The sequence below is a fragment of the Notothenia rossii genome (assembly GCF_949606895.1).
Source record: "Notothenia rossii genome assembly, chromosome: 5".
NCBI lineage: Eukaryota > Metazoa > Chordata > Actinopteri > Perciformes > Nototheniidae > Notothenia > Notothenia rossii.
The window spans coordinates 82,659,058-82,673,599 of NC_136903.1; the positions used below are offsets into that span (position 1 = coordinate 82,659,058).

At 44.1% G+C, this 14,542-nt stretch overlaps 1 protein-coding gene across 3 annotated transcripts in view; it reads left to right on the forward strand.

The window, feature by feature from the left end:
- The window catches only part of slc25a26 (solute carrier family 25 member 26), a 58,169-nt gene extending 46,616 nt beyond the window's left edge, over positions 1–11,553 (forward strand). For 2 of the 3 annotated variants that reach the window (XM_079681631.1, XM_079681630.1), the window contains 3 exons: positions 803–867; positions 4,888–4,961; positions 11,087–11,553. In XM_079681631.1, the coding sequence (XP_079537757.1) occupies positions 803–867; positions 4,888–4,961; positions 11,087–11,183 (236 nt within the window). In that variant the 3' untranslated portion in view covers positions 11,184–11,553. The remainder of the gene's footprint in view (positions 1–802; positions 868–4,887; positions 4,962–11,086) is intronic. The other variant, XR_013808252.1, reaches the window with a different exon arrangement.
- Positions 11,554–14,542: the final 2,989 nt, after the last annotated feature.

The window sequence follows — 14,542 nt, forward strand, 5'->3', positions numbered from 1 at the left end:
AGCTGCATGGGCGGCAGAGGTGTCCACACTGAGCTGCAGTGTGTATCTAAAGTGAGAAACTGTGTGTGTGTGTGTGTGTGTGTGTGTGTGTGTGTGTGTGTGTGTGTGTGTGTGTGTGTGTGTGTGTGTGTGTGTGTGTGTGTGTGTGTGTGTGTGTGTGTGTGTGTGTGTGTGTGTGTGTGTGTGTGTGTGTGTGTGTGTGTGTGTGTGTGTGTGTGTGTGTGTGTGTGTGTGTTGGTAGGCCTGTATATGTCCGTATGTGTGTGTGTGTGACTTTGTGTTTGTATGCATTTCATGTATCAGAATTTATCATTTTTTCACACGTCTTATTTTTGTTTTAATCCTTTAATTTGTTTACCTTTTTTTGTCTGAAAGGAAAATTATGTAACATGTTGAAATATAGAATTTAGGGAATTTAAACCCTCACTCAGTTCATAAACCTATGTTATATTATAAAAAAAGAAAGAAATAAACCTCTTAAAGGTGTGGCTTGGATGAGGCAGGGGGGGGGTGGGGGGGGGGGGGGTTGGGAATAAAAGTGTGACTGTCCAGTGTTAGTGGTCTAAAAACAGTGAAGGTCTCAAATGGGGAATATTTTCATTTTTATGAAGTTAATGTAGCGTTAGGGGCAGAGAGTTCCACTTTTTATTGCTGAAATAATACGTTTCTGTAACTGTGGTTAAGTAATTGGACGTTTTTATGGTTTTATTTTCAGTATTTAAACTAAAGACTCTTCGGAGAGCGGAGAGAGGGCCTTTTATGTTTGCACTTCGCTTAATGTGTGTGTATGTGTCTCTTTAAGGTGCGGTAGCGGCATTTGTTACCACTCCTCTTGACGTGGCGAAGACCAGGATCATGCTCGCGAAGGTATACACACACACACACACACACACACACACACACACACACACACACCACCTTCTCTGGCAGCGACTTTTAAACACTGCTGTCAGGTGATGCCTCGCAGGCAGAGAGCCTGAGCAAATTTCAACAGTGTCCGCTCACTGGACGGAGCTAAGGTAGCACCGGGAACAGGAGTGAGGCGCACACACACACACACACACACACACACACACACACACACACACACACACACTCATCCATCATCCGATCCCGACTATGCTCAGTGTTCGGGAAGACATGTTTGGGTGCATGGTTATTGTAAGAACGAGAACTTGTTGCTGCTCCAGAGGAATTTCCATCTCAAGGCTGCTTGTCACTGAGAGGTGAAGCAGAAGGCCACTGTCCCTCCTGTTAACTCTTCTACTCTCCGTCTTCTCAAACAGCCCCCCCCCCTTCTCTTTCTCTCTCTCTATTTCCATGTAGTGGTGTCCCTACTTTTTCTCCCTCTCTCCCCCTCCTCTTCCACTCTTGGCTCGCCGCAACTGTACGTCTGGCTTCCCTCACGATGTGTGTGTGAAAAGGGTAGTGAGTTCAGATTTACCCCCCCAATCAGCCCCCCGCAATCAAACACACACACACAACAGACCGTCCTAGGAGAAGACACAGTGTTCCATTCCTCAGCAACCCCCCCCATCCTAACTAATGAGATACAGGAATTAACAAAACACTCAGACGGTCTTGATCTGTGGTGAGAAGCCGTTGGCTGAAGGTGGAACAGCGCGTTTACAAAGCTTCCTGTAAACATGATTTGAAATGCAGCTGCTGTAATTCACCACCAGCAGAGGACCTGGCCTGTGCTGCCTCCACGGGGTTCAGTTATAACTTTATAAGGCCAAGATGTTGATGCACTTGAAGGCACCACAGGTAAGCTGGGAAATAAACTTGAGTGAGAGTCAACACTCCTTAAGGCTTTGCTAGTAGAAAGTTAGCTGATAGCACCCCGCTATGTATTTACTTTGTATTCTACAAAATAAAAGCCAGGATGATAAAGCCAGGTATATTTCAATCCATTCAAGGTGCATTTTCCTACATTCTTTGAAAAAAAATGTGTAGCCTGGAATTGCCTAAGTAACCGGGAATAGTATTTGTTTGCTTTTGGTAAAGTCTATATACATTCCTTTGTGTAATATTTTACGTTTTGTTATGAACACAAGTAGCATGCTGGATTTGGTGGTTGTTAATCTTTTACAGGAAGTAATAATAGGAATCTGCTGCTCAATATTAGCCATAACACATTATTTGTCTGTCCTTATTTGAACTAGCTGGTGCATACAGTACATTGTCACTTACTGCATATTGAGCTGTTGATTAGTTATTCATTTAAAAAATCATCGTTAAGTACCATTAATGTAAAGAAATGTCTTATTTGAGCCAACCAACACTATAAAATGTGATTTAAGAAAAACAACAAAACCTCACAATGGAAGAAGTTGGATCTAGCAAATGATGATCATTGACGGTAGTTTGGAGCATGACTGTAATGATTACATTAAATCTATATAACTTTAGCACCTAAAGTGCTTCGCTTAAAAAGGTAACATGTCATTAAAAGGGTGTCAGACCTAAGCTTGGATTAGTTGTATAAACTCTCGCAGCAGCAGAGGCTGACAGGTCCAGGCAGGAGGGAAACAGGCAGAGAGCGGGCTGGTGTTGATGGGTACGGATGCTTTGGATTGGACGAAAGGAGGAAGTATGGGTGCTGGAACGTGTCACATTAGCTTCTGTCACCGCAGTAGTCTTCTTTTTCTACGGCCTGCAGAATGAAAGAGGGGTGTTGTACAGCAGGCGGATGTCCAGGGCGTAGCTGGACGTGTAAATCCCCTCCAGGGCTCCACGGCTGCTACTGTACAACACGGCTCTTCTCCTCGGGGCTGGCCTGTTTCCTGCCGGTTCACCACACTGCTGCCATCAGTGCCATGTCCTCCACCCTCCAATGCACCCAAACATAGGAGCCAACATCCGGCTGGTGCGCTCCAACACCTTGTTTATCAGTCACCTCGTTTTATTGGAGAACATGGAAAGGTTTTTACTACTCACACATAACTGTAAGGAACTCAGATAACAAAGCAGCAAGCCAATATAAGCAGGAAGAAACTTCAAGATTTAAATATTTGTGTGTGTGTGTGTGTGTGTGTGTGTGTGTGTGTGTGTGTGTGTGTGTGTGTGTGTGTGTGTGTGTGTGTGTGTGTGTGTGTGTGTGTGTGTGTGTGTGTGTGTGTGTGTGTGTGTGTGTGTGTGTGTGTGTGTGTGTGTGTGTGTGTGTGTGTGTGTGTGTGTGTGTGTGTGTGTGTGTGTGTGTGTGTGTGTGTGTGTGTGTGTGTGTGTGTGTGTGTGTTTTGGACACCCGTCTCCTCCATTCCCTCCTCCCTCCAGCGGTAAAGGAAAAGAAAACTTGTCAGACGAGAAGAGAGTCATTCCTCAGCCACCTGTCTCCAACAGAAACAAAAGACATAGGGGTGTTTTTTTCCCCCTGCTCTCTTGAAAGAAATGTGGAAATCATCCTCTCGTTCCTCTCAGCAGATCTGTTAGTCACAATTTACGGCAGTGGCTACAAAGTGTTTCCTACATGCTCAGTGAGCTGTAGATTGCCGTGCATGCACACACACTCAAACACACACACGCCTTTTTTTCTTTCCCTCTCCTGTCGGCAGAGGTGGAAAAGTACTCAGATTTTGCACTTTAGTAAAAGTAGAAAATGATTGGCATCAAAATCTACTTAAAGTAATCATTATACAGATTGGCCAATTTCAGAATAATATACATTATAGCATATGTTTTGATTATAAATATGGCTGCATTTAGGAATTATTAAAGCTTTTAATCACTTTGTGAACTACAGGATAGCATGGTGAATTTGACTCCTATACCTCACTCACACCAACGGTGTTTCAGGGCCGGTTCGGAGCTGGAGCTTGAAAAGCACCGGGTTTTCCTGTTCACACCTCTTAGCTCCGGAATCCGGTTCGTTTCAAGCACCAAAAAATTGTCGGGGTAGAGCAAAAGCACCGCATACGTCACGCTTACATCGAGGCAGGGGCAGGGGCAGGGGGAATCGGAATCGTCGTTGAAGTTGATGATTACGATTGTAAAGCAGTTTTGAATGTAGCATGTAACGACTGTAAAGTTGGTAGTAAAGTCGTCTCATTTCTTCCATTTCGTTTCGACAGAGCGAAACCAAAACGAGTAGCGCTTCAACACAATCGGCCATTGTTGTTGTTGTCTGTGTCAGCTGTGAGGGGTTTCCGCGCGGTTTGGCTTTATGAAGCAGGCACGCAAACGGTTACGTCATGACGCAAACGATGACGCAATGACGCAGCAACAGTCGGACTCTGGGCGGTGTGAAAAGAGCCGGAGCTAAACCGAAGAACCGGTTCTGAACCTGAAAAGCTCTAACACGGAGTTGCGTTGGTGTGAATGAGGTACAGGTGTAACTTAAGTCTTATTTAAGTGTTGATTATATTTCACATCATTATTCCAAATATGCAAAGCAACTAAAGTTATTTAAAAAATGGAGTGGAGTAAAAGTACACTATTGACCTCTGAATTGTAGTGGAGTAGAAGTACAAAGTAGCAAGAAATGCCCCCCCTCACTTAACCCCGGCACCCCTCTCCTGCCGCTCTCAGACCCCTGTGCCACTCCACAGTGATGGATTAAAAACTCTCTGGCCGGCTAAGCCTTATTATGTAAATAAAAGTTCTAGACTGACAGGTGGGGAGGGAGAACTTGTCGAGTGTGTTTTTGGGTGGGCAAATGGTTGGGTGTTTCTCCAACGGTTGCCTGGGTGGGTGTTGGAGGTGTCACCTTCGCTGACCCAGCTGTCCATGAGGAGAAATGAAGGGATACAAAAAAAGCGAGGGGGCGGTGAAGGAAGCTCGGCTGAAGAAGACTAAACAGGGTGTCCGTTGGGGGGGGGGCAGGAAGGGAAGGAGACGATCCATCCGTCATCATACCTTTATTTTCTCTTTCTGTCTCCCTCTCTATAGGCCGGGTCGAGCGAGGCGGGGGGGAACATCCCCAGGGTGCTCTGCAACGTGTGGAGGAGCCGCGGCCTACCAGGGTGAGTCTTCATTTCAGAGGGATTGTCAACGTGACAGCTGAACAGCCTCTTTACACAAACCGCTTCTAAAAACCTCTTATTTTACTTGATTCGATTCAACCCTCGCCTGATCCCTCACGTAATCAAGTTTGATGATAGAGTCGCTACTCCGGGGGCAGGCGAATTTACAGCCGCAGCTGAAAAATTAGACTTATAAAAGCTTTTCCCGCCCACTCGCTGCACCGGCCTATTGATTAAGGTGTTACAGGGGCCAAGTGGAAGGGTTTATTTGAGTGTTTTGATGTGTTTATGATGCGCACCGGACAAAAGGCCAGGTCTAATGGGGCCGCCGAGGGCTGCCAGCACTAAAACAAACACTCAGCCGGCGTGAATAATAGCCCCGCTTGTGTACAAGCCGCCATCACTTAGTTAGGATGCACCTCGGCTTAACGCTCATAGCAGATTTGGTTTGGGACTGGGCCAAGCACCAGTGGGACGCACAAACACACACTCTTACAAACACAAACCTCTGTGTTTGTTTGTGCGGGCTGCAGCGCTGGAATCTAATCAAAGACAAATTACATTTCAGCTTTGTGTTTAATATGAGCCAAGGGTGATTCCCTACAAACCGCTCTCGAGCATCAGTAATAAGCCAGCCGTCAATTTTAATAAAGATCATGTTTGAGACTACTGCACGATCTCGATGAGGTGATAGTTGGCGGGCCCCGATGGAAAAAGCCTGAATCCCACTCTCCCAGCTGCAACCGTAACCCACGGAAATGTACGGAGGAGCGCTTTGATGCCAGTCCCCCACCTCTGCACCACGCTTTGAAGTTTTCCTATCTTTCCATTCCTCTATCTCCTCCGGCGCTCCCCTGGGTCCAGCTGTAAAACTCACTCAGAATGTGCGTGGCTATAAGCCGTACAACACGATGAACCCCTGAAGAAACTCCTCTGATATTGATGTAACCAGAGAAGGTGACGAATGAGAAGAACGAGAGCAACTAATATAATGAAATGCAGAGACAGGGGAGAGTGTGTAGAAAGTAAAAAGGGTGGAGGGGGGAGGGGGCTTTTTCTCCGCAGGGCCAAAGGCCTGGTGGTTGCGCTGGTGCATGCCTGATACAAATTGCTGGGGCTTTAAAGCTGTAATTATGGTAATAGGCCCAATTGCAGTGTAGTGAAGCTCTAAAGTGCTTCCATGTGTGTGCCATGCCCCAGAGACCCCGGGTTAGCAGAGAGCTGGGGAGCTCACCCCCCCCCCCCCCCCCCCCCCCCCCCCCCTCCATCTCTAGTAACCAAACTGCACCAGGAATCATGTCAAAACAAAGACTAATAAGCAACATGGCCTCCGGGCTGCGTCTGCTTTGTGCCTCATGTAAAGCAAAATGGAGGGAAAGTAAACAAAGGACTTGTTTGTGCCGCATACACACAACAAAAGGATGTTTGTGAATGAACTTAATTATACTTGTATGGCCCAAGGAATATTTGTTTGTCACCATTTAAAAAAAAGAAAAGGTAAGTTGGGTGATTTGAGCACTTTTGACAAAGGGAAAAATCTAATATTACTAACAAAGTTGTCTGTCTTCATTCTGAGGTTGATTACCTGTTGGAAAATCTAGTCAGTACTCCAATTGAATCACAATTATTAAGTTACTGCAAATAAAGTCAGAATTCCCCAGTCTTTCTAAAGCAGAAGGGGAACACCATCGCAGTACAGTGCGACTTCTGCCTTCCAGATGTGAAAATGCTGAACCATCCTAGGACTCAAATCATTCGGCACATCTCAGTTACTGGATTTAACTTAGAGCAACAGCAGTACCACCCGTATAAATCATATTTAATTAACTTAGATGCAAATGTCCCTGTTCGTCCTGAATTGCTTGTTGGACCAGAAGTCTGCTTTACATTTTAGAAAAAAAATGTTTTTTTAACTGGAATCCCTCGCAAACCATCCTGTTAAAAAATTCAGGTGCATTAGGCTTTTTTTTTTTGGCAAAATGTTCTTCAGCCATTTGAGCAATTTGTTCCTTTAATATACTTTTTAGGTTGGTTGTATATCCTTCTTTATTATAAAATGTATTATAAATTCCTGTTAATAACCACCATTTCTTTTAAATGTATCGATAATCTGATTATTTTTTTGTACAGTTTATTTTTTATCCTAATAAAACCACACTATTGCATGTATTCTGTTTATCCCCAAGCCTGAATACTAGACTTATGAAGGTGTTTTGCTGGAAAATATATGAATGCACCCCTTTTCCAAAGACCATCCCCAACACCTCACATACTTTACGTTTAATCCTTTTCCTGCGATGTCTGTTTGGGCTGAGAAAGTTAGGTTTCGTGTTTTTAGAGACATGAGGGTACATGTGTTTCTTACTTTTTGTTCTTTTTGTTATTATCACGTTTTGTCCCAGATGTTCAAGTAGACCCACTCTCTACTGAAGGAATGTGGAAAACATCAAACTGATGTAACTTCTTTAGTCTCATCCTTTTGAACTTATCCTCTGAAAATGTTAACCTCAGCATTCCTGCTCTTCAACAACTACCAAAAATGTACTCTAATATACATTCAAATATGTCCACCCTTTTTCTTCGAGTACCCCAGCCTTTTTCTATTCCCTTATCTGAGACCTTTCTTGGAGTCTACCACTGTTCTCACGCACTCTCCTGTCATGTACTGGAACTATATTTAGTCCGATCCTCAGGAGAGGTGATTTGCCGACAATAGGGGGCTGACAGCTCTGAGTGGCTGGCCAAGCTGTGATGTCAGAGCGAGTCAGGGCACCCGGGGGAGCCGAGTGGGAATATGTGAGCTCTGCTCTGATGTGTCGTACTCCACAAGTGGGCCTGATCCCAGACAGGACATGTAACAGTAGTCCGGAGCTGAGACAAAACAAGAGCGTTGAGTTTAAAATTAGTTCATTCCTCACACTGCTGGCGATCAGATCCATCACATGAGACGACGTTAGAGGTGAATACGTCCAGACTTGTTGTGTCTATCACGTTGTTTAGCTGCCCAGCTGCTCTGTGTACGTGATTGTATCTCTTTGATTAGCTTTGGATATCATATGTAATATTGCTGTGTCAGTAATGCTAAGTAGTTTCCTGCAGCGGGCCTGTGGCTTATGTTTCAGCAGATGGTGATGGAAAGCTGTGTTGGGATGGAAAGAGCTCGCTGAAGGGCAGGACAGCAACCTCTGACTAATGTCTCGCTCTCTATTTGGAGCCTTTACACCAGTCACAAACACACTTGGATTCTCCTTGTCTCACACAAACACACTTTTTGCCTCTCCCACACAACTAAACCCTTCACTTGACGTCTTTTGAAAAAACACCCGATCCAGGCCTTGGCATTCTGTGAATACTTGGGATGACTGAGAGATCCCTGACATGCTTTGTACCTTGTACAGTTTTTTATTTGCAGTGTCTGTTGGTGACCTAAACCTTACATTAACAGTGAAAACTGAAGTGTCAAAACCTCAACTTAAGATCCACCTGGTAGCTTTTTGTTCTTGTTTCTTGGTTGTCAGGACAAAAGTTAGTGCATCATTGTAGAAAGTAATGGCCTGCCAAGCTAAGATCAATCCAAGATGTCAAATTGTGATGATAAGATCTTTTGAAAGACTTGTCCTCTGTTTCCCACGGGTCCTTGAACGTTTTTGAAAATGACTCATGTTCTTTTGATATTTTGTTTTCTTAACCTTAGTCAATAGACTGCAATCCACTGCATGCGTCTTCCTTCATTGTATCACGTGCCGCCTGCCTTGTGAAGAGCGATGGTCACATGTTATTTTAAACTTTAACAATTCATTTTACTCTTAGTGGGGCCTGATAGTCCTTCAATTTGAGAAGGTGTTGCGACCCAAAATGACAATGCATGTTCTTTCATGTCTAATGCTCATTATTGTCAAAGAGGAACTCCCGTAACTTAGTGTTGCACCCACATAAATGAAAGAGACTCCTGAATGACAGGTTCAATTAAGAATATTCTAAATGTAAGCAACACATATACTGACTACTGAGGTATACAAACTGTTAGTCCCTAGTATGGGTCAAACTCCAGAGAAAAATAGTCCTCAATTTCCCATCAATCGGTTGAATCAGAGACTGGATGTCATCAAATAAAGCCCAAAGTTGCTCATCTCAAAATTAGATCAAAACTAAATGACATCATCGTCCACTTGCCTCTGTAATTGGTTTTCTCTCATGAAACAACAAACACTAATGTAACATTTGACAGTTTGAAAAGCACAGCTGTAAAAAAGTTGTATCAAAAAATTGCTGAATTGCGTTTAGCTGCTTCAGTTTCAGGGTCCTGGTGTTGTTCCATGACTCGATTGGACAAGTGATCAGAACAGAGCCATCGTTACAGTTATAAGTAACACTTGTGCTTTTTCTATTATAACAATTCAAACCTCTGCCATGAAAAACAGGACCGTACAAAAGCCTCTCGTCAGCATCTGCTCGCCCACAGGTGATGGAAAACACACAGACGTTTCTGATATCTTAATAAGTTTCACAAAATGGGACAGAAACACAAGAACTTACACAAACACCAACCCAAATGATGAGTGCAGACTGACATTTTGTGTGCCATCTCCCTTCACACACACACACACACACACACACACACACACACACACACACACACACACCCACACACACACACACACACACACACACACACACACACACACACACACACACTTACAGGCAAACATCCCTGTAGGCACAATCCTCTGCATCCATTACTTCAAGCTTGGCCGGGGTCAGACCATGTGAGCGTGGAGGCGTGTTGGCAAGCAGAAGGTGTTGGTAGGCAAATACACGACTAGGGAGAGACAAGACGGAGAGAATAGTGGAATGAAAAGAGCTAGACATGGAAAGGCAGACTGGACAACGTGAGCATGTGTCTGAGAAATGGATGACGCAGCAAGAAAACGGAGATGTTGGAGGAGAAATCCCCGGACAATGGAGCCAGCTGAGGGGGCCGCCGCTGGCTGGAGAGACGGAGGACAGCGGAGGGACATGTGTGGATGTCATCCGGCCATAAGTCATGCACAGAGGGAGAAATAAGGGGAGGGGGGGGTGAGAGTTCCAGGCAGGCCTCAGGGTGGGGGCTTTATGCCTAATCCCAAAAACAGCTGTGTGAAGCGGGGAGAGGCAGGGGGGTTCTTGGGAGACTGGTACTTTCTCATAGCTCATCACATCCTTCGACCCCCGCAACGTCAATAGCTTTTTATTTTGTCTCAGTCGCTGTAACGTGGGCTCTTATTGCTCTCTATGAGGTGGAGGCAACATGATTGACCCACACCTGAAGGCACGGTAAACTACCCAGAAATACTGTGGAAGAGTACCTGAGACAGTGGGAGCAGCTCTCAGCTCTGGTCAAAGGGTTTCTTTAAGCTACAACTGGTACATTTTGGAGATGTGATCACGAAAAGAAGAAAAAAACCACTTCCTGTAACATGTGCTTCTTGATTAAGTTCAGGTGCGTGCATGTGGCAAAGTCATTCCAAGCATTTTGTGGAAATGAAACACTCATATTCATGCTTAGCTTAGTACGGGCCGTGTTGTGAAATGAACTATATGCCATAGTGAAGCCTTGTTTTTTGGTTAGAAACAGTTAGTTATCCTGAAATCCTTAAAACTCGAAAAATGTGAGAAGGCCTACCCAAATCAGAAAATGAATCGGCAATTTTGCACTTTTGCTTCCCTTATCTCTTTTCAATTCAATGTGCTTTTTGAGTAGTTTTTGGTAAGCCGCCTAAATACTTGTGAATATTTAAGCTTTGATGTGTGAAAAAAAGCTAATAAGTGGCAAAATGAGACTACTTAGCTCCAACACTAGTTCGCCTTTAGCCCCAAGTTATCTTTTTTTTTTTCTTTAGCCATAGACGGTGGTATGATCCTTCATCACTGTGCAGTACACTGTGTTAGTGTTTGGTTTGAACCTGCACAGTTCACCTTTATTAATGCAGATACACACTTGTTAATGATGCCTTGCACAACAGTGAGAGATAATGTTTGTCATCTGTCCTCTTGGTTTTAGTATTGGAAAACCATTTAGCAAAACTATTTTACAAAATCTGATTCCAGCAATAACACGTATCGTTCTTTCTCTTCTTTGTCCGCAGTCTGTTTGCAGGCTGCATACCGAGGATGACCTTCATCAGTGTGGGCGGTTTCATCTTCCTGGGAGCTTACGAGAAAGTCCGCAGCACTTTACTGTAGCAGCTCGTCCTCTGACAGCATCCTGAGCCCCAGCCTGGTGGAGGAAAAACAGCGGAGGAAGCATCTCTTGGAGAAGCACCCTCTTCCTCTGGGGGCCCCTGCACCCCCATGCTGCTGGGCCCCGAAAAGCAAGGAACACCTGGTGCTCGAGGGAAGGAGTCGTCCAGGGCCTGATCGCTGCATTCCTACTCATCAGTGCTGTTGAGTTTAACAGCCTGAGTTAAACAGCCTGAGCTCAAACTCCTGTAACAAATGGTAGCGTGTTAAATGGAGCCACACCCTGTCCCACAAGTCTAGCATCTTTACTGTTCAACATGTATGTGTGGGAACCAATGAGTGATGTAATTAAAGACTCTTTTTTATGTTTTAAGGTGAGGTTTGTTGATTTGATCCCCAATAGAAGGCCCTGTTAAGCTTCCAATATGTGATTTCATGATCATTTTAATGTGTAATCCATATTTTTCTCTTAGCTAAGTCTGGCCACCTGTTTTAAGACCCACCGGGGGCTGGGGGGAGACAGAGTAATATCTCAGCATTGTTACAATCCCGCTGGAGCACAACTGAGCTCATCCACCTGCAAGGGCTTTCATTAAGGATCCCTACAACAATGAGCACTTTGTTAAATTAACAAGGCTCTAGTTGTATTATTAGCCTCAGGTGTATTGCAGTTTGGGATATAGCTGTCTGGTTTATTGTGAAATATTTGTATCAGGTCGTTAGCCTGATTGATTTGACATTGTAGTAGAGTGACTCCTAAAGCTCAAACCTGTAAACTTGCCAGTTAAAAAAAGTTAGCTTGACAAAACAACAACAGCCATTCAACAATACAGCAATTGTGTGACCTTAGTCGCTTTAGTTTTGAGGAGACATACATTTTCTTCTCCACTTAAAGATGTATTATCAGGATAAACCATTATTGTGCCAGTAGCCTACGCTAAGAATGATGCTACAGCTAGGATACTGTTAGCTTAGCGCAAAAACTTGAAGCAGGGGAAAGAGCTAGCCTGGCTCAGTCCAATAGCAACAAAATCTGTCTTTAGCACCTCTGAAGCTTACTAACTTACTCTTATAGCCAGGCTAGCTGTTTCGTTGTTTCAGTCTTTAATATGCTAGACTAAGCTAGCAGTCTGCTAGCTATATCTACATCGGCTTACTGCACACGCCACAGGCTTCAGGTATTGGTATTTTTTTTAAATGTATGTTGGATATAGTGTCCACATTTTACTATAGGAAAAAGGAAGGCTCTAAAATGTACTGCAATAATGGAGGAAGAGTTTAAAATGTATAATGTCTGTGGTTTTCTCAGAGATTCATTTAATGGTAGCCTATGTGTTTAAGTTACACATGATCTTTATTGTACTGTATCTGCAGTAAAAAAATACCCCTTCCTCTTCAACAGCCAGTCAAATGCATACTTATTGTTGCCAATCTCCACTAATGTTCCCTCTTTTCAAATTGAGAGCACACCAAGATAACCTACACTAATTTAAGAAGGAATATTTAAACATACGCAGGAACAGTTAGCCATAGTCAAGTGTTTTCCCTTCTTGTATTTAGTGAATGAGCCCAGTGTTGTGTTGTCCTTCGGAGGTAAAGCTGAAGACTTAAATCCTGTCAGGAGGAGACGGATGGCCTCACAGGTGGGAGCGTTTGTCATGCTGCTTGTCACTGGGCTGTTGGACAACAATGGTCAGTGTGTGATTGGTGGAGGCCACGGCCGGGAGCATGTCAATCATCCGGTGACAAACATCCATCTGGAATGCACATTCTGGCCAGCCACTGACCCTCAGTCAGCTACGACTCAATGGCAAATATTTTAAACAGCCCGCAGAAGGAAAAAGTATGCCTGCTGTCTTTGGAGCTTCAGGGAGCCAGGACACATTCCTGGTCGGAAGATTAGCTGTGTGTGTGTGTGTGTGTGTGTGTGTGTGTGTGTGTGTGTGTGTGTGTGTGTGTGTGTGTGTGTGTGTGTGTGTGTGTGTGTGTGTGTGTGTGTGTGTGTGTGTGTGTGTGTGTGTGTGTGTGTGTGTGTGTGTGTGTGTGTGTGTGTGTGTGTGTATCCAGGCACAAGCGTCTTCAGTGCTTTGAAGATCAAGGTCTCTTGGATTTCATGTCTTGGTGCATGCTCCATTAATTGATGACTTCTCCATGGCCACTGTGACGTGACGGTTGCTAAATGCTAACACAGCTGTTTGTGACTCGACAGTCGACTGTCACTCTTTCCATACAAAAAAACACATGAAGACACATCCCATAATAGCAAAATGTGATTTTTATTAGACACTTCAATGCCATGTTAGACACTTCACTTTTTCAGCTTCCACATTGGTACAACGGTTTTTCGAACAGTTTTCAATAAATTACTCAGAACATGAACTGCCCCTCCCTCCCTTTTGTCCCTTTTACCTGCTACACTGGGATTAGCTTTCCAAACCGGGATCTTTGATTGGTCCTGCTGGTCAAATCACCTCTGATAGGTGCCACCAGGTGTAACCAGAGGAGCATGTCCTCCAGTTTACCTTGATAAGGCCACTGGTAACGGAACACAGTTTGAACAACTGGCGAGACGCATGAAGACATTAGACGATGTAACTACTTTTGACTGAATTCTGACCCAGTGTATGCAGGGATTGTAGACACACCCGACTGTATTATTCCTCCAATAGTTTGGTTAGAGCACATTTCACAAGCTTTCCAACTGTTCACAGCATCAACCTTTTAGATACCTTAAACAATATTCAACTGAAGTGATTGATGATGAAGTTATTGTTAGACTGCGGTGATGAGACGGGAGTACTGGCCGTTTGCCTGTGAATGCACAACGGTGGATGTTGAGGCACATTACAGCAGTAAAACAATTAAACATTCTCCGTCTTTCTAAAGCCCCTTTCACACATGCACTGCAACTTTTAACTAGGACAGCCAAGGAAGACTAAATATAAAAACGGACTTTAACCTGCCAGATCCCAAGTACGAAGTCTATGAAATGTTCGATGTCTGTGGGCGTTGATGACATTTCTATAGCAAAACTTAAAAGGAACGCCCCAAAACTGCAGAAAGCAATTACAAAAAAAAAAATGATTACGGTTTAGACCAGATTCTCAAATTTAGCTGGCATCGGAATTGGCAGGCACATTTATGATGGATTATGATCAATTTACGAACTGGCTGCATGATCACAGTGTGATGTGTCATGTTGGGCCTCCTACAAAACAAACCAAATATTTCCAGTAAGTGAGACATTGTCTGACACGACTAATCTTCTGTTGTGTGTGACGTGTGTGACATGTGTGAAAGGGAAACTCCGGACAATGTGCAGACCTGGGGCCGTATTCACAAAGGATCTTAGGGCTAAAAGT